Consider the following 21388-nt stretch of genomic DNA (forward strand, 5'->3'; position numbering starts at 1 on the left):
ATGCTCAACACTGGGGCCCCACAAGGGTGTGTGCTCAGCCCCCTCCTGTACTCCCTGTTCACCCATAGCTGCGTGGCCATGCACGCCTCCAACTCAATCATCAAGTTTGCAGACGACACAACAGTGGTAGGCCTGATTACCAACAGTAACGAGATGGCCTACAGGGAGAAGGTGAGGGCTCTGGGAGTGTGGTGTCAGGAAAATAACCTCTCACTCAACGTCAACAAAACAAAGGAGATGATTGCGGACTTCAGGACTTCAGGAAACAGCAGAGGGAGCAGGTGATGAGGTCCGCCCAACGCATCCCCGGGGGCAACGCATCACCGGGGGCAACGCATCACCGGGGCCAAACTACCTGCCCTCCAGGACACCTACAGCAACCGATGTCACAGGAAGGCTAAAAAGATCATCAAGGACAACAACCACCTGAGCCACTGCCTGTTCACCCCGCTATCATCCAGAAGGTGAGGTCAGTACAGGTGCATCAAAACAGGGACCGAGAGACTGAAAAACAGCTTCTATCTCAAGGCCATCAGACTGTTAAATAGCAATTACTAACGCAGTAGAGTTTGCTGCCCTAAATACATAGACTTGAAATCACTGGCAAATTGAATAAACTGAACACTAGTCCCTTTAATAATGTTTACATATTTTGCATTACTCATCTCATATGTATCTACTGTATTCTATTTTATTCTACTGTATCTTAGTCTATGCCGCTCTGACATTGCTCGTCCAAATATTTATATATTCTTAATTCCATTACTTTACTTTAGATTTGTGTGTATATGTTGTGAAATTGTTAGATACTACCTGTCAGATATTCCTGCCCTGTTGGAGCTAGAAACACAATCATTTCGCTACACCTGCAAAAACATCTGCTGAACACGTGTATGTGACAAATACAATTTGATTTGATTTGAAGAGAATGAAGGAAAAACACATTGAAATGATCAGGAGACTGAAGGAGAAACACACAGAAATGAGCAGGAGACTGAAGGAGAAACACACAGAAGTGATCAGGAGACTGAAGGAGAAACACACAGAAGTGATCAGGAGACTGAAGGAGAAACACACAGAAGTGATCAGGAGACTGAAGGAGAAACACACAGAAGTGATCAGGAGACTGAAGGAGAAACACACAGAAATGATCAGGAGACTGAAGGAGAAACACACAGAAGTGATCAGGAGACTGAAGGAGAAACACACAGAAGTGATCAGGAGACTGAAGGAGAAACACACAGAAGTGATCAGGAGACTGAAGGAGAAACACACAGAAGTGATCAGGAGACTGAAGGAGAAACACACAGAAACCAAACAGAGATGTGAGTATAGTTGTTTTCTCTGCTGCTACTCTGAACCAGGACATTTTTTTTTTATTTTTTTTTATTTTTATTTTTTACCTTTATTTAACTAGGCAAGTCAGTTAAGAACAAATTCTTATTTTCAATGACGGCCTAGGAACAGTGGGTTAACTGCCTGTTCAGGGGCAGAACGACAGATTTGTACCTTGTCAGCTCGGGGATTTGAACTTGCAACCTTCCGGTTACTAGTCCAACGCTCTAACCACAAGGCTACGCTGCCGCCCCCCCGTTCACTACACACACAATCTGTTTTCCCCACTGAACAAGCAGGCCAAGCTGACATGGATGGATAAGCACACAGGCCGGAGATTATGCACACACAGATAAACACACACACACACACAGATAAACACACACACACACACACACACACACACACACACACACACACACACACACACACACACACACACACACACACACACACACACACACACACACACAGATAAACACACACACACACACACACACACACACACACACACACACACACACACACACACACACACACACACACACACACACACACACACACACACACACACACACACACACACACACAGCGTGAAACTACCGAGTTCTTCATCTTCAGAATGGTCCTTCCTCGTTCCCTTCCACCTCAGACTCTACGGTGAACCATTTGGACTCTTCTCTCTTTCAAAAAAAGATGCTTGTTCAAAGTCGTCAAAGATAATTACAAAAGGTGTTCTGTGTAAGACATCAACCATCTCTGGAGCTCCTGAGTGGCACAACGGTCTAAGGCACTGCTTCTCAGTGCTAGAGGAGGTACTGCATCTCAGTGCTAGAGGAGTCACTACAGACCCTGGTTCAGTGGTCAGAGGAGTCACTACAGACCCTGGTTCAGTGGTCTAAGGCACTGCATCTCAGTGCTAGAGGAGTCACTACAGACCCTGGTTCAGTGGTCTAAGGCACTGCATCTCAGTGCTAGAGGAGTCACTACAGACCCTGGTTCAGCGGTCTAAGGCACTGCATCTCAGTGAGGCGTCACTACAGACCCTGGTTCAGCGGTCAGAGGAGTCACTACAGACCCTGGTTCAGCGGTCTAAGACACTGCATCTCAGTGAGGCGTCACTACAGACCCTGGTTCAGCGGTCTAAGGCACTGCATCTCAGTGCTAGAGGAGTCACTACAGACACCCTGGTTCAGCGGTCTAAGACACTGCATCTCAGTGCTAGAGGAGTCACTACAGACCCTGGTTCAGTGGTCTAAGGCACTGCATCTCAGTGTTGAGGAGTCACTACAGACCCTGGTTCAGTGGTCTAAGGCACTGCATCTCAGGGTTGAGGAGTCACTACAGACCCTGGTTCAGCGGTCTAAGGCACTGCATCTCAGTGCTAGAGGAGTCACTACAGACCCTGGTTCAGCGGTCTAAGACACTGCATCTCAGTGCTAGAGGCGTCACTACAGACCCTGGTTCAGCGGTCTAAGACACTGCATCTCAGTGCTAGAGGCGTCACTACAGACCCTGGTTCAGCGGTCTAAGACACTGCATCTCAGTGCTAGAGGAGTCACTACAGACCCTGGTTCAGCGGTCTAAGGCACTGCATCTCAGTGCTAGAGGCGTCACTACAGACCCTGGTTCAGCGGTCTAAGGCACTGCATCTCAGTGCTAGAGGAGTCACTACAGACACCCTGGTTCAGCGGTCTAAGACACTGCATCTCAGTGCTAGAGGCGTCACTACAGACACCCTGGTTCAGCGGTCTAAGACACTGCATCTCAGTGCTAGAGGAGTCACTACAGACCCTGGTTCAGCGGTCTAAGACACTGCATCTCAGTGCTGGAGGAGTCACTACAGACCCTGGTTCAGCGGTCTAAGGCACTGCATCTCAGTGCTAGAGGCGTCACTACAGACCCTGGTTCAGCGGTCTAAGACACTGCATCTCAGTGCTAGAGGCGTCACTACAGACACCCTGGTTCAGCGGTCTAAGGCACTGCATCTCAGTGCTAGAGGCGTCACTACAGACACCATGGTTTAGCGGTCTAAGACACTGCATCTCAGTGCTAGAGGAGTCACTACAGACCCTGGTTCAGAGGGGCGTCACTACAGACCCTGGTTCAGCGGTCTAAGACACTGCATCTCAGTGCTAGAGGAGTCACTACAGACACCCTGGTTCGAATACAGGCTGTTTAACAATCGGCTGTGATTGGGAGTCCCATACGGCGGTGCACAATTGGTCCAGTGTCGTCCGGGATTGGCTGACGTAGGCCGTCAACCTAAATAAGAATTTGTTCTTAACTGACTTGCCTAGTTAAATAAATGTAAAAACCATAAAACTGAAGTGGGTGTTGTCTGCTAGCCTCAGTAGTGTGGTGTTAGAGGGAGTAGTGATTATCAACAGAAGAGCCCCTATAAGAAGCTCCTCCTTTAAGGAGTGTCCTACCTCCTAGAACCAGGGTTCTTCTTAAAGGAGTGTCCTACCTCCTAGAACCAGGCTTCTCGTTTAGGGAGTGTCCTACCTCCTAGAACCAGGCTTCTCCTTTAAGGAGTGTCCTACCTCCTAGAACCAGGCTTCTCCTTTAAGGAGTGTCCTACCTCCTAGAACCAGGCTTCTCCTTAAAGGAGTGTCCTACATCCTAGAACCAGGCTTCTCCTTATAGGAGTCTCCTACCTCCTAGAACCAGGCTTCTCGTTTAGGGAGTGTCCTACCTCCTAGAACCAGGCTTCTCCTTTAAGGAGTGTCCTACCTCCTAGAACCAGGCTTCTCCTTTAAGGAGTGTCCTACCTCCTAGAACCAGGCTTCTCCTTTAGGGAGTGTCCTACTTCCTAGAACCAGGCTTCTCCTTTAGGGAGTGTTCTACCTCCTAGAACCAGGCTTCTCCTTTAAGGAGTGTCCTAATTCCTAGAACCAGGCTTCCCCTTTAGGGAGTGTCCTACCTCCTAGATCCAGGCTTCTCCTTTAAGGAGTGTCCTAATTCCTAGAACCAGGCTTCTCCTTTAGGGAGTGTCCTACCTCCTAGAACAAGGCTTCTCCTTTAGGGAGTGTCCTACCTCATACCCCCTGTCTGCTAACTGCATGGCGCATCAGGAACACACTTTAAAGAGATTATTCTGTGCTTTTGTATACCTTTTAGCCAGAAGAGCTGAACGTTACGAGCTGAAAATCACAATCTGAAAATCACAATCTGAAAGTCACAATCTGAAAGTCACGATCTGAAAGTCATGATCTGAAAGTCACAATCTAAAGTCACTAGCTGAAAGTCACGATCTGAAAGTCACTAGCTGAAAGTCACAAGCTTAAAGTCACAATCTGAAGGTCCCGATCTGAAAGTCACGAGCTGAAAGTAACGATCTGAAAGTCACTAGCTGAAAGTCACAAGCTTAAAGTCACAATCTGAAAGTCACAATCTGAAAGTCACGATCTGAAAGTCATGATCTGAAAGTCACTAGCTGAAAGTCACGATCTAAAGTCACAAGCTAAAAGTCACGATCTGAATGTCACTAGCTGAAAGTCACGATCTGAAAGTCACGATCTGAATGTCACTAGCTGAAAGTCACGATCTGAAAGTCACTAGCTGAAAGTCACAATCTGAAAGTCACGATCTAAAGTCATGATCTAAAGTCACGTGCTAAAAGTCACGAGCTAAAAGTCACAATCTGAAAGTCACGAGCTAAAGTCACTAGCTAAAAGTCACGATCTGAAAGTCACGATCTGAAAGTGTTTCCTGAAAATTGCATACTACGTCACATAGTATGTGCAGATATGTGCACTAAGTCATTGCTCTCTCAATTCAATTCAATTCAAGAGGCTTTATTGGCATGTGAAACACATGTTAACATTGCAAAAGTGAAGGGAAGTGGATAACAAACAAAAGTGAAATAAACAATAAAATGAACAGTACTTCCAGACTACTTTCAGAAACGTAATGAGAGAACACCTCACTCTGACCATTTAACTCCCCCTAGCAGAGCTTGTTAGGCTGTTTTCATGTTATCCAGAGCATTGGTGACTGTAACTGTGCGGCTGGCAACAATTTAATTGCGCTTTTTTGCCGACGTTTACTGACACTGGCCATATTCAACAGGTGTTGAGCATTCGTGAATTCATCAGTTATTCTGCCCTGCCATCACAGTTAAATGCCACAGTCCCTGCAGTCACAGTTAAATGCCACGGTCCCTGCAGTCACAGTTAAATGCCACGGTCCCTGCCGTCACTGTTAAATGCCACAGTCCCTGTCGTCACAGTTAAATGTCACAGTCCCTGTCGTCACAGTTAAATGCCACGGTCCCTGCCATCACAGTTAAATGCCACGGTCCCTGCCATCACAGTTAAATGCAACAGTCCCTGCCGTCACAGTTAAATGTCACAGTCCCTGTCGTCACAGTTAAATGCCACGGTCCCTGTCGTCACAGTTAAATGCCACGGTCCCTGCCATCACAGTTAAATGCCACGGTCCCTGCAGTCACAGTTAAATGCCACGGTCCCTGTCGTCACAGTTAAATGCCACGGTCCAGAGAAATTTGTGTGTCTCTAAATTTGTGAAATGACTTAGAAGCAAGATCTTAGATCATTTGAAGTTTATTAATATAGTATTTTAAAGACATGCTCCGGTACTTTGGCAACAAAAATAGTATTTGTTAAACCTGGGCTCGAGAGTGTCCATGTGTACCTCACAGATACATCATCTATGAGCAGAATTACTTTACTTTTACTTTACTTAGACAGGATTACCAACACATACTGACCAGCTCAAATAGACAGAAACAGCTAAATGGCAGACCAATCCAAACTCATCTCTCGGCAAGTCCAGCCTACTGGTAGCTGACTTTTCCTGTGGCTTAACCAACTAGGCTCGTAATATAACAATTGTATTCATATTTACAGACGGCATACACGTTTGTTATTAAGGCACATGAAAGTTCACAATTTCGAGAAGGCAAAAAAATGCATGTTGATTAAAAAACCTGTTTACGTTCTAATGGCTCCCCCGTGACATACGCCTAGCTTCCTGAAACAGGTCTCCGTTGGATAACACTGGACAGGCCTCGTGCCAGCTATCACTCAAATGTGAGGGGCTAAAGCTCATGGGCTAGAAATCGAATTGCTAGGGGGCATGGCCCACGTGTGGTGAAATGTAAGGAACATGGCGTGGCACAGCTTCAAGAAAACAGTCACTTTCAAACTAGGGATTTCCTGGATAAATGAGGTAAAAAAGTAATTCACAGTTAAATGCCACGGTCCCTGCAGTCACAGTTAAATGCCACAGTCCCTGCAGTCACAGTTAAATGCCACGGTCCCTGCAGTCACAGTTAAATGCCACGGTCCCTGCAGTCACAGTTAAATGCCACAGTCCCTGCAGTCACAGTTAAATGCCACGGTCCCTGCAGTCACAGTTAAATGCCACGGTCCCTGCAGTCACAGTTAAATGCCACAGTCCCTGCAGTCACAGTTAAATGCCACGGTCCCTGTCGTCACAGTTAAATGCCACGGTCCCTGCAGTCACAGTTAAATGCCACGGTCCCTGCAGTCACAGTTAAATGCCACAGTCCCTGCAGTCACAGTTAAATGCCACAGTCCCTGCAGTCACAGTTAAATGCCACGGTCCCTGCAGGCACAGTTAAATGCCACAGTCCCTGCAGTCACAGTTAAATGCAACAGTCCCTGCAGTCACAGTTAAATGCCACGGTCCCTGCAGTCACAGTTAAATGCCACGGTCCCTGCAGTCACAGTTAAATGCCACGGTCCCTGCAGTCACAGTTAAATGCCACGGTCCCTGCAGTCACAGTTAAATGCCACGGTCCCTGCAGTCACAGTTAAATGCAACAGTCCCTGCAGTCACAATTAAATGCCACGGTCCCTGCAGTCACAGTTAAATGCCACGGTCCCTGCAGTCACAGTTAAATGCCACGGTCCCTGCAGTCACAGTTAAATGCCACGGTCCCTGTCGTCACAGTTAAATGCCACAGTCCCTGCAGTCACAGTTAAATGCCACAGTCCCTGCAGTCACAGTTAAATGCCACAGTCCCTGCAGTCACAGTTAAATGCCACGGTCCCTGCAGGCACAGTTAAATGCCACGGTCCCTGCAGGCACAGTTAAATGCCACGGTCCCTGCAGTCACAGTTAAATGCCACGGTCCCTGCAGTCACAGTTAAATGCCACAGTCCCTGCAGTCACAATTAAATGCCACGGTCCCTGCAGTCACAGTTAAATGCCACGGTCCCTGCAGTCACAGTTAAATGCCACGGTCCCTGCAGTCACAGTTAAATGCCACGGTCCCTGCAGTCACAGTTAAATGCCACAGTCCCTGCAGTCACAGTTAAATGCCACAGTCCCTGCAGTCACAGTTAAATGCCACGGTCCCTGTCGTCACAGTTAAATGCCACAGTCCCTGCAGTCACAGTTAAATGCCACAGTCCCTGCAGTCACAGTTAAATGCCACGGTCCGTACACACTGTTCTCCTCCCAGGAAACTGAAGTCACACACTGACACAGACACAACATTTCTCTCTCTAAGTGTTGTTCCACAATGGCACCCTGTTCTCTCTATAGTGCACTAGTACAAAATGGGCCCTGGTCAAAAGTAGTGCATTATAAAGGGAATATGGTGGTATTTGGGATACAAACTGAGTGTTCCTGCAGTGACACTTTCTCCCCAAATATGTCTTTCTCTCATTCCCTTGGGTTCTCTTTATCCTTTTCCCCAAAGAGACTTTTCATGATATTTCATGTGTTTTGTTGTTCCTCTGAAATGTGTTATCTGCGAAACCAAAAAACACAGACAGAATGTTCCAGAATCCACATGAACGAAAGTGGCCTTTTAATTAGTCCCGTCAACTTCAACGCCCCAAAAATTGAAAACTGCAACTTTTTCTAAGTCAATAGAGTATCGTACACTGTAATGATTGCAAAGCAGCTTCCCATAAATCCCTAGATGTCTGTGTATAAACACTTATGACTACAGTAAGTAGAGAAAAAGTCACCTTCATCCAGAAGTAGAAAACTTCATCCATAAATTCAGTAGAGTAGTGCACTATGTAGGGAATAGGGTTCTGGTCTAAAATAGTGCACTATATAGGGAATAGGGTGCCATTTGGGACACACAGTTGATATATTTCTCTAGATGTCTGTATCCTTATCAAGTCCGTGAAACTACTGCATGTACGTGTGCCCCTTTGACACACAGATCCATGTCGTCACATCTTTAGTGTTTTTAGTGAGTTGTTTTTTTTGCTTACCACATGACCTTTGACCTTTGTTTACTACAGTCGTGGCCTAAAGTTTTGAATATGACACAAATATACATTTTTACAAAGTCTGCCGCCTCAGTTTGTATGATGGCAATTTGCATATACTCCAGAATGTTATGAAGAGTGATCAGATGAATTGCAATTAATTGCAAAGTCTCTATTTGACATGCAAATTAACTGAATCCCCCCAGAAAAACATCTCCACTGCATTTCAGCCCTGCCACAAAAGGACCAGCTGACATCATGTCAGTGATTCTCTCGTTAACACAGGTGTGAGTGTTGACGAGGACAAGGCTGGAGATCACTCTGTCATGCTGATTGAGTTCGAATAACAGACTGGAAGCTTCAAAAGGAGGGTGGTGCTTGGAATCATTGTTCTTCATCGGTCAACCATGGTTATCTGCAAGGAAACACGTGCCGTCATCATTGCTTTGCACGAAAAAGACTTCACAGGCAAGGATATTGCTGCCAGTGAGATTGCACCTAAATCAACCATTTACCGGATCATCAAGAACTTCAAGGAGAGCGGTTCAATTGTTGTGAAGAAGACTTGAGGGCGCCCAAGAAAGTCCAGCAAGCGCCAGGACCGTCTCCTAAAGTTGATTCAGCTGTGGGATTGGGGCACCACCAGTACATTGCTTGCTCAGGAATGGCAGCAGGCAGGTGTGAGTGCATTTTGGAGGATGGCCTGGTGTCAAGAAGGGCAGCAAAGAAGCCAAATTTTTCCAGGAAAAACACCAGGGACAGACTGATATCCTGCAAAAGGTACCGGGATTTGATTGCTGAGGACGAGGGTAAAGTCATTTTCTCTGATGAATCCCCTTTCCGATTGTTTGTGGCATCCGGAAAAAAGGTTGTCCGGAGAAGACACGGTGAGTGCTACCATCAGTCCTGTGTCATGCCAACAGTAAAGCATCCTGAGACCATTCATGTGTGGGGTTGCTTCTCAGCCAAGGTAGTGGGCTCACTCACAATTTTGCCTAAGAACACAGCCATGAATAAAGGGTGGGGAGGGTGGGGGGGGTTTTGGGAGGGAGGGATGGAGGGTGGGGGGATAGAGGGTGGGGGGTGGAGGGAGGGAGGGTGGGGGGATAGAGGGGGGGTTGGTGGAGGGGTAGGGATAGTAGTTCATATTATCAATCATCCACAGACGTGCATATATATATATATATCAGAAGAGCAGCAGTGTGTATTGCACAAACACACACACACACTCACATGCACACACTCACTCACTAACACACACACACACACACACACACACACACACACACACACACACACACACACACACACACACACACACACACACACACACACACACACACACACACACACACACACACACACACACACACACACACACACACACCAATGACCTGAGTAATGTAACACAGCTTGGCGAGGCCATTGATTCCCATCCACTCTACTGATACTAAATGTTCAGTAGGCATGATGAATACTTAATACTGAATCACAGATTTATATTACCTATTATAATATGTTATACGTATATATATTACAGCCCAGGCAGGATGAATACTTAATACTGAATCACAGATTTATATTACCTATTATAATATATTAAATGTATATATATTACAGCAGGATAAAAGATGTGAATGATCCTCTATCAACACGTTTTAAATGAAGACAAACACCACTTGTATAGAAACAGCAAATATAGGCATGCAAGAGACTTGTAGCTGTAATTGCTACAAAAGGTGGCTCTACAAAGTATTGACTTTTGGGGGATGGGGGGTGAATAGTCTGGCACGATCAAGTTTTCCGTTTTTTTCTGTCGAATTCTTGTTTGTTTCACAATAAAAAAAATAGCATCTTCATAGTGGTAAGCATGTTGTGTAAATTAAATGATTCAACCCCCCCCCCAAAATACATTTTAATTCCAGGTTGTAAGGAGGAATAGGAAAAATGCCAAGGGGGGTGGATATTTTCACAAGCCAATGTAGACATATTCTACATGTACAGTACCAGTCAAAAGTTTGGACACAACTACTCATTTAAGGATTTTTTTTTTTTTTTTTACTATTTTCTACATTGTAGAATAATAGTGAATGCGTCAACACTATGAAATAACACATATGGAATCATGTAGTAACCAAAAAAGTGTTAAACAAATCAAAATATATGTTAGATTTTAGATTTTTAAAAGTAGCCACCCTTTGCCTTGATGAAAGCTTTGCACACTCTTGGCATTCTCTCAACCAGCTTCACCCAGAATGCTTTTCCAACAGTCTTGAAGGAGTTCCCACATATGCTGAGCACTTGTTGGCTGCTATTCCTTCACTCTGCGGACCAACTCATCCCAAACCATCTCAATTGGGTTGAGGTCAGGTGACTGTGGAGGCCAGGTCATCTGATGCAGCACTCCATCACTCTCCTTCTTGGTCAAATAGCCCTTACACAGCCTGGAGGTGTGTTGGGTCATTGTTCTGTTTAAAAACAAATTATAGTCCCACTAAGCGCAAACCAGATGGGATGGCATATCGCAGAATACTGTGGTAGCCATGCTGGTTAAGTGTGCCTTGAATTCTAAATAAAGCACAGACAGTGTCACCAGAAAAGCACCCCGACACCATCACACCTTCTTCTGCTTCACGGTGGGAGAGATCATCCGTTCACAGAGATCATCGGTTCAGATATCATCCGTTCACAGATATCATCCGATCACCTACTCTGCGTCTCACAAAGACATGGCGGTTGGAGCTAAAAATCTCAAATTTGGACTCATCAGACCAAAGGACAGATTTCCACCAGACTAATGTCCGTTGCTCGTGTTTCTTGGCCAAAGCAAGTCTCTTCTTCTTATTAGTGTCCTTTAGTAGTGGTTTCTTTGTAGCAATTTAACCATTTTTTATTTATTTTATTTTATGTAACCTTCTTTTTAACTAGGCAAGCCAGTTAAGAACAAATTCTTATTTACAATGACAGTCTACGGACGACGCTGGGCCAATTCGGACGACGCTCGGCCAATTGTGTGCCGCCCTATGGGACTCCCAATCATGGCCGGTTGTGATACAGTCTGGATTTGAAGCAGGTTGTCTGTAGTGACACCTCCAGCACTGAGATGCCAACCGCTGAACCACTTGGGAGCCCCAAGTCAGACCATGAAGGTCTGATTCATGCAGTCTCCTCTGAACAGCTGATTTTGAGATGTGTCTGTAACTTGAGCTCTGTGAAGTGTTTATTTGGGCTGGTTTGTGAGGATGGTATCTCTAATGAACGTATCCTCTGCAGCAGAGGTAACTCTGGGACTTCCTTTCCTGTGGCGGTCCTCATGAGAGCCAGTTTCATCATAGCGCTTGATGGTTTTTGCGACTGCACTTGAAGAAACTTTCAAAGTTCTTGAAATGTTCCGTATTGACTGACCTTCATATCTTAAAGTAATGATGGACTGTCGTTTCTCTTTGTTTATTTGAGCTGTTCTTGACATAATATGAACTTGGTATTTTACCAAATAGGGCTATCTTCTGTATACCACCCCTACCTTGTCACAACACAACTGATTGGCTCAAACGCATTAAGAAGGAAAGAAATTCCACAAATTAGCTTTTAACAAGGCACACCTGTTAATTGAAATGCATTCCAGGTAACTACCTCATGAAGCTGGTTGAGAGAATGCCAAGAGTGTGCAAAGCTGTCATCAAGGCAAAGGGTAAGGGCAAAATACTTTGAAGAATCTCAAATATAAAATATATTTAAACCGGTTTAAAGCTTTTTTGGTTACTACATGATTCCATACGTGTAATTTCATCGTTTTGATGTCTTCACTATTATTCTACGATGGAGAAAAAAAACTTGAATGAGTTGGTGTGTCCAAACGTTTGACTGGTACTGGTACTAAATATTCTAACCACATCACGTCTATACGTCCAATCACACATATATAAATATACATTTATACTTCCATTCTTTTATTTTTAGATTTGTGTGTATTGTTGTGTATTGTTAGATATTACTGCACTGTTGGAACTAGAAACACAAGCATTTAGTTAGATATTACTGCACTGTTGGAGCTAGGAACACAAGCATTTAGTTAGATACTACTACACTGTTGGAGCTAGGAACACAAGCATTTAGTTAGATATTACTGCACTGTTGGAGCCAGGAACACAAGCATTTAGTTAGATATTACTACACTGTTGGAGCTAGGAACACAAGCATTTAGTTAGATATTACTGTACTGTTGGAGCTAGGAACACAAGCATTTAGTTAGATATTACTACACTGTTGGAGCTAGGAACACAAGCATTTAGTTAGATATTACTGCACTGTTGGAGCCAGGAACACAATCGTTTAGTTAGATATTACTACACTGTTGGAGCTAGGAACACAAGCATTTAGTTAGATATTACTACACTGTTGGAGCTAGGAACACAAGCATTTAGTTAGATATTACTACACTGTTGGAGCTAGGAACACAATCATTTAGTTAGATATTACTGTACTGTTGGAGCTAGGAACACAATCATTTAGTTAGATATTACTGTACTGTTGGAGCTAGGAACACAAGCATTTAGTTAGATATTACTGTACTGTTGGAGCTACCCTCGATAACTATAAATATGTGTATGTGACCAAAAACATTTGATTTGATTCGGTGTGTGTGTACATGTATCTGTGTGTATATTTGTGTGTGTGTGTGGACATGCATGCTTGCCTGCATCCACACATATAGTATGTGACTGCTAGACTCCAGCTGTACAGGATTAGACAGACAGTGGATTACTACACCCTGTCTCTAAGAAGTTACGAGAAATCCCTGACTGACTGACGCAGAAGAGGCAGGCAGGCAGAGGACAGACTGTACATATCTCAAGGTCATCTGGAGTGGTTTGCTTTAGTAAAATCAATGACTTTCACTGAACATTTAAATGTAGAAGAAACTTTCCTCTCTCTCCATTCACTGCAGCCTCCCTCCCTCCCTCCCTCGCTCCGTCCCTCCCTCCCTCCCTCCCTCCGTCCCACTTCCCATTTTCAGGGAACAAGTAAAAGAGAGTGAATAAAGAACAAAGTGAAATAGAAAACCAATTATACTATTGGTAGAGAGGTTGAGAGAGGTACAGGGGAGAAAGAGAGAGTGAGGAGGAGAGGAGGAAGGGGGTTGGCAGGCTTTGGGTTCGACCTGCGGTGAGAAGCTGATCAATTCACAGCCGCTTGAATTCTGCCCACCGCCAACACGCACACGCACACACGTTAAACACACAGTTGTTTGATTCCTGCCAGAAGTCCGCCTCTCAATTACCCAGCATGCCTCACTCCCACAGATTAATGAGCCACCTCTGTGAATCCCCAACACTGGCCACCATCCACCCAGAGAGAGAGAGAGAGAGAGAGAGAGAGAGAGAGAGAGAGAGAGAGAGAGAGAGAGAGAGAGAGAGAGAGAGAGAGAGAGAGAGAGAGAGAGAGAGAGAGAGAGAGAGAGAGAGAGGCAGAGAGAGAGAGAGAGAGGCAGAGAGAGAGAGAGAGAGAGAGAGAGCTGACATTGAGAGAGGAGGATAAGGTGTGATGGTAGATTTTAGAGAGGAGAGAATACTTATTACCTAGCCTGACGAACCAGGGTGTTATTACCGTGGACTATTTATTAATAAAGACATTTCAAATGTCATATTATGGCTATATACAATGTTAAAACGATGTGCAATTAGTTAAAGTACAAACGGGAAAATAAATAAGCAAAAATATAGGTTGTATTTACAATGGTGTTTGTTCTTCACTGGTTGCCCTTTTCTTGTGACGGGGGGACGGACGGGGGGACGGACGGGGGGACGGACGGGGGGACGGACGGGGGGACGGATAAATAATATAACGTTGTCATATCCTAGAAACCCCCTCCAGGTGCCGACAGCCGTACAGTCAATCAAAATCGAAATGGTGTCAACATTGAAACAAGACATAGGAATGGGGGGGGGGGGGGGGGGGGGCGGGGGGGGGGGGGGGGGGGGGGGGGGGGGGGGGGGGGGGGGGGGGGGGGGGGGGGGGGGGGGGGGGGGGGGGGGGGGGGGGGGGGTGGGGGGGGGGGGGGGGGGATGGGGGACGGACGATGGGGTGGACGATGGGGGGGTGGACGATGAGAGGAGAGGAGACTCAGTATGTGGTGTATGAGAAGTTCAACCATGTTGCACAGCATCTACAATTAGTTAGTCTTTCAGACCACAAATCAAATCAAATTTGATTGGTCACATGCGCCGAATACAACAGGTGTAGAACTTACAGTGAAATGTTTACTTACAAGCCCCTTAAACCAACACTGCAGTTTTAAGAAAATAAGAATAATAAGAATAACAAATAATTAAAGAGCAGCAGTAAATAACAATAGTGGAGGCAGGGTGTTATGGTACAGAGTCAATGTGGAGGCTATATACAGGGGGTACCGGTACAGAGTCAATGTGGAGGCTATATACAGGGTGTTACGGTACAGAGTCAATGTGGAGGCTATATACAGGGTGTTATGGTACAGAGTCAATGTGGAGACTATATACAGGGTGTTACGGTACAGAGTCAATGTGGAGGCTATATACAGGGTGTTACGGTACAGAGTCAATGTGGAGGCTATATACAGGGTGTTACGGTACAGAGTCAATGTGGAGGCTATATACAGGGTGTTACGGTACAGAGTCAATGTGGAGGCTATATACAGGGTGTTACGGTACAGAGTCAATGTGGAGGCTATATACAGGGGGTACCGGTACAGAGTCAATGTGGAGACTATATACAGGGGGTACCGGTACAGAGTCAATGTGGAGGCTATATACAGGGTGTTACGGTACAGAGTCAATGTGGAGGCTATATACAGGGTGTTACGGTACAGAGTCAATGTGGAGGCTATATACAGGGTGTACCGTTACAGAGTCAATGTGGAGGCTATATACAGGGGGCACCGGTACAGAGTCAATGTGGAGGCTATATACAGGGGGTACCGGTACAGAGTCAATGTGGAGGCTATATACAGGGGGTACCGGTACAGAGTCAACGTGGAGGCTATATACAGGGTGTTACGGTACAGAGTCAATGTGGAGACTATATACAGTGGGGTACCGGTACAGAGTCAACGTGGAGGCTATATACAGGGGGCACCGGTACAGAGTCAACGTGGAGGCTATATACAGGGGGTACCGGTACAGAGTCAATGTGGAGACTATATACAGGGGGGTACCGGTACAGAGTCAATGTGGAGGCTATATACAGGGGGTACCGGTACAGAGTCAATGTGGAGACTATATACAGTGGGGTACCGGTACAGAGTCAATGTGCGGGGGCACAGGTTAGTCGAGGTAATTGAGGTAATATGTATGTATATAATATGTACATTGTTGTTAGAGTTATTAAAGGGGCTATGCGTAGATAATAAACAGAGAGTAGCAGCAGTGGGGGGGGAATGTAAATAGTTTGGGTAGCCATTTGATTAGATGTTCAGGAGTCTTAGGGGGGGGGGGGGGGGGGGGGGGGGTTGAAGGTGCACTACACAGCTGATTCAAATAATCAACTAATCATCAAGCTTTGAATCAGCTGTTTAGCGGGAAGAAGAAAACACCTTGTGGGTCCTGAGGACCGAGGGAAACGCTGAGTCAAAGCCCTGGGAGCTAACACATACAATATGCTACAGTAACCACTATGCCACGTGAGCTAGCTTCACTGAACTAGTTAACTGAAAGGTTTTGTCTTCTAACTGAGGTGTCTTCTGAGATAGAGAGATTTTTTTTTTATTTTTTTTCTTTTTTTTAGCTGATAGGAGTGGAACCCTGTGTTGTCGTCTGTTGGAATAGTCTAGAACCGACGCGTTGTGCGTTCCGAGATGCCGTTCTGCACGTGACTGTTGTACTCCGCCGCTATTGGTCTGTTGTGTGGCCCGTTAGCCTGTTAGCTTGCGCCATTCTCCTCGGACCTCTCATCAACGAGCTGTTTTACAGGACTGACTGGATGTTTATCTGGAATAGTTATCGGCAACACCTAGACACTGTCGCGCGTCAGAAGCTCAGAGGGCCGTTTCTAAGATAATGGAACCGTCGCGCCTGGCACCGATAATCATACCGCACTGAAAGTCGGTTAGGTCACCCGTTTTTCCCAATCTACAGTTCAATCGAACAGTAACTGTCTCTCTAACCACTAGGCTACCCTGCCGCCTCTACACTCTAACCACTAGGCTACCTGTCGCCTCTACACTCTAACCACTAGGCTACCTGCCGAACCTACACTCTAACCACTAGGCTACCCTGCCGCCTCTACACTCTAACCACTAGGCTACCTGTCGCCTCTACACTCTAACCACTAGGCTACCTGCCGAACCTACACTCTAACCACTAGGCTACCTGCCGCCTTTACACTCTAACCACTAGGATACCTGCCTCCCACCTCTAACCACTAGGCTACCCTGCCGCCTCTACACTCTAACCACTAGGCTACCTGTCGCCTCTACACTCTAACCACTAGGCTACCCTGCCGCCTCTACACTCTAACCACTAGGCTACCTGTCGCCTCTACACTCTAACCACTAGGCTACCTGCCGCCTCTACACTCTAACCACTAGGCTACCTGCCGCCTTTACACTCTAACCACTAGGATACCTGCCTCCCACCTCTAACCACTAGGCTACCTGTCGCCTCTACACTCTAACCACTAGGCTACCTGCCGCCCCTACACTCTAACCACTAGGCTACCAGTCACCTCTACACTCTAACCACTAGGCTACCTGCCGCCTCTACACTCTAACCACTAGGCTACCTGCCGCCTCTACACTCTAACCACTAGGCTACCTGCCTCCCACCTCTAACCACTAGGCTACCCTGCCGCCTCTACACTCTAACCACTAGGCTACCTGCCTCCCACCTCTAACCACTAGGCTACCTGCCGCCTCTACACTCTAACCACTAGGCTACCCTGCCGCCTCTACACTCTAACCACTAGGATACCTGTCGCCTCTACACTCTAACCACTAGGCTACCTGCCGCCCCTACACTCTAACCACTAGGCTACCAGTCACCTCTACACTCTAACCACTAGGCTACCTGCCGCCTCTACACTCTAACCACTAGGCTACCTGCCGCCTCTACACTCTAACCACTAGGCTACCCTGCCGCCTCTACACTCTAACCACTAGGCTACCTGCCGCCTCTACACTCTAACCACTAGGATACCTGCCGCCTCTACACTCTAACCACTAGGCTACCTGCCTCCCACCTCTAACCACTAGGCTACCTGCCGCCTCTACACTCTAACCACTAGGATACCTGCCGCCTCTACACTCTAACCACTAGGCTACCTGCCTCCCACCTCTAACCACTAGGCTACCCTGCCGCCTTTACACTCTAACCACTAGGATACCTGCCTCCCACCTCTAACACTAGGCTACCTGCCGCCTCTACACTCTAACCACTAGGTCTACCTGTCGCCCTCTACCACCTCTAACCACTAGGCTACCCTGCCGCCTCTACACTCTAACCACTAGGCTACCTGTCGCCTCTACACTCTAACCACTAGGCTACCCTGCCGCCTCTACACTCTAACCACTAGGCTACCTGTCGCCTCTACACTCTAACCACTAGGCTACCCTGCCGCCTCTACACTCTAACCACTAGGCTACCTGTCGCCTCTACACTCTAACCACTAGGCTACCTGCCGCCTCTACACTCTAACCACTAGGCTACCTGCCGCCTTTACACTCTAACCACTAGGATACCTGCCTCCCACCTCTAACCACTAGGCTACCCTGCCGCCTTTACACTCTAACCACTAGGATACCTGCCTCCCACCTCTAACCACTAGGCTACCTGCCGCCTCTACACTCTAACCACTAGGATACCTGTCGCCTCTACACTCTAACCACTAGGATACCTGCCTCCCACCTCTAACCACTAGGCTACCCTGCCGCCTTTACACTCTAACCACTAGGCTACCTGCCTCCCACCTCTAACCACTAGGCTACCCTGCCGCCTTTACACTCTAACCACTAGGATACCTGCCTCCCACCTCTAACCACTAGGCTACCCTGCCGCCTTTACACTCTAACCACTAGGATACCTGCCTCCCACCTCTAACCACTAGGCTACCTGCCGCCTCTACACTCTAACCACTAGGATACCTGTCGCCTCTACACTCTAACCACTAGGATACCTGCCTCCCACCTCTAACCACTAGGCTACCCTGCCGCCTCTACACTCTGACCACTAGGCTACCCTGCCGCCTCTACACTCTAACCACTAGGCTACCTGTCGCCTCTACACTCTAACCACTAGGCTACCTGCCGCCCCTACACTCTAACCACTAGGCTACCTGTCGCCTCTACACTCTAACCACTAGGCTACCTGCCGCCCCTACACTCTAACCACTAGGCTACCAGTCGCCTCTACACTCTAACCACTAGGCTACCTGCCGCCTCTACACTCTAACCACTAGGCTACCTGCCGCCTCTACACTCTAACCACTAGGCTACCTGCCGCCTTTACACTCTAACCACTAGGCTACCTGCCGCCTCTACACTCTAACCACTAGGATACCTGCCGCCTCTACACTCTAACCACTAGGCTACCTGCCGCCTCTACACTCTAACCACTAGGCTACCTGCCGCCTCTACACTCTAACCACTAGGCTACCTGCCGCCTCTACACTCTAACCACTAGGCTACCTGCCGCCTCTACACTCTAACCACTAGGCTACCCTGCCGCCTCTACACTCTAACCACTAGGCTACCTGTCGCCTCTACACTCTAACCACTAGGCTACCCTGCCGCCTCTACACTCTAACCACTAGGCTACCTGTCGCCTCTACACTCTAACCACTAGGCTACCTGCCGCCTCTACACTCTAACCACTAGGCTACCTGCCGCCTTTACACTCTAACCACTAGGATACCTGCCTCCCACCTCTAACCACTAGGCTACCCTGCCGCCTTTACACTCTAACCACTAGGATACCTGCCTCCCACCTCTAACCACTAGGCTACCTGCCGCCTCTACACTCTAACCACTAGGATACCTGTCGCCTCTACACTCTAACCACTAGGATACCTGCCTCCCACCTCTAACCACTAGGCTACCCTGCCGCCTTTACACTCTAACCACTAGGCTACCTGCCTCCCACCTCTAACCACTAGGCTACCTGCCGCCTCTACACTCTGACCACTAGGCTACCCTGCCGCCTCTACACTCTAACCACTAGGCTACCTGTCGCCTCTACACTCTAACCACTAGGCTACCTGCCGCCCCTACACTCTAACCACTAGGCTACCTGTCGCCTCTACACTCTAACCACTAGGCTACCTGCCGCCCCTACACTCTAACCACTAGGCTACCAGTCACCTCTACACTCTAACCACTAGGCTACCTGCCGCCTCTACACTCTAACCACTAGGCTACCTGCCGCCTCTACACTCTAACCACTAGGCTACCTGCCGCCTTTACACTCTAACCACTAGGCTACCTGCCGCCTCTACACTCTAACCACTAGGATACCTGCCGCCTCTACACTCTAACCACTAGGCTACCTGCCGCCTCTACACTCTAACCACTAGGCTACCTGCCGCCTCTACACTCTAACCACTAGGCTACCTGCCGCCTCTACACTCTAACCACTAGGATACCTGCCGCCTCTACACTCTAACCACTAGGCTACCTGGCGCCTTTACACTCTAACCACTAGGCTACCTGCCGCCTCTACACTCTAACCACTAGGCTACCCTGCCGCCTCTACACTCTAACCACTAGGCTACCCTGCCGCCTCTACACTCTAACCACTAGGATACCTGCCGCCTCTACACTCTAACCACTAGGCTACCTGCCGCCTCTACACTCTAACCACTAGGCTACCTGCCGCACCATCATACAACGGTCAAAGTCACTTAGTTAACTAATGTTCAATGGAACAGTAACTGAATGCCTCGATGCCTGTCTGCCGGCCACGTGACTCACTGTATGTATTTCCGTGAACGGGGTGGTGTACCTAATTAAACTGGCCACCGAGTGTACTGACTGTAATGCAGTAACATTAGCATGGTGAGGAGAGGAGGGAGAAGCTCTCTATTCAGCTTAATATCATCATATACGGTGCATTCAGAAAGTATTCAGAACCCCTTGACTTTTTCCACATTTTGTTACATTACAGCCTTATTCTAAAATAGATTCAATAAATGTTTTCCCTCATCAATCTACAAACAATACTCTGTAATGACAAAGCAAAAACAGGCTTTTGGAAATTTAACAATAACTGAAATATCAGCCTTGAGTCTTCTTGGGTATGATGCTACAAGCTTGGCCACCTGTATTTGGGGAGTTTTTCCCATTCTTCTCTGCGGATCTTCTCATGTTGCTGAAAAACATCCCCACAACATGATGCTGCCACCACCATGCTTCGCTGTAGAGATGGTGCCAGGTTTCCTCCAGACGTGATGCTTTGCATTCAAGCCAAAATAGTTCAATCTTGGTTTCATCAGAGCAGAGAATTTTGTTTCTCATGGTCTGAGAGTTTTAGGTGCCTTTTGGCATACTCCAAGCTGGCTGTCATGTGACTTCTACTGAGGAGTTGCTTCCGTCTGGCCACTACCATGAAGGCCTGATTGCTCGAGAGCTGCAGAGATGGCTGTCCTTCTGGAAGGTTCTCCCATCTCCACAGAGGAACTCTGGAGCTCTGTCATAGTGACCATCGGGTTTCCGGGTCACCTCCCTGACCAAGGCCCTTCTCCCCCGATTGCCCAGTTTGGCCGGGCGGCCAGCTCTAGGAAGAGTCTTGGTGGTTCCAAACTTCTTCCATTTAAGAATGATGGAGGCCACTGTGTTCTTGGGGACCTTCAATGCTGGCAGACAT

General features: G+C 47.3%; 1 protein-coding gene across 1 annotated transcript in view; it reads left to right on the forward strand.

The window, feature by feature from the left end:
* The first annotated feature begins 949 nt into the window (after positions 1–949).
* The window catches only part of LOC129830509 (hairy/enhancer-of-split related with YRPW motif-like protein), a 27860-nt gene continuing 7421 nt past the window's right edge, over positions 950–21388 (forward strand). The window contains exon 1 of the mRNA XM_055893083.1: positions 950–1325. Coding sequence (XP_055749058.1) covers positions 950–1325 — 376 coding nt within the window. The remainder of the gene's footprint in view (positions 1326–21388) is intronic.

The sequence above is a fragment of the Salvelinus fontinalis genome, chromosome 32, assembly GCF_029448725.1.
Source record: "Salvelinus fontinalis isolate EN_2023a chromosome 32, ASM2944872v1, whole genome shotgun sequence".
Classification (NCBI taxonomy): domain Eukaryota; kingdom Metazoa; phylum Chordata; class Actinopteri; order Salmoniformes; family Salmonidae; genus Salvelinus; species Salvelinus fontinalis.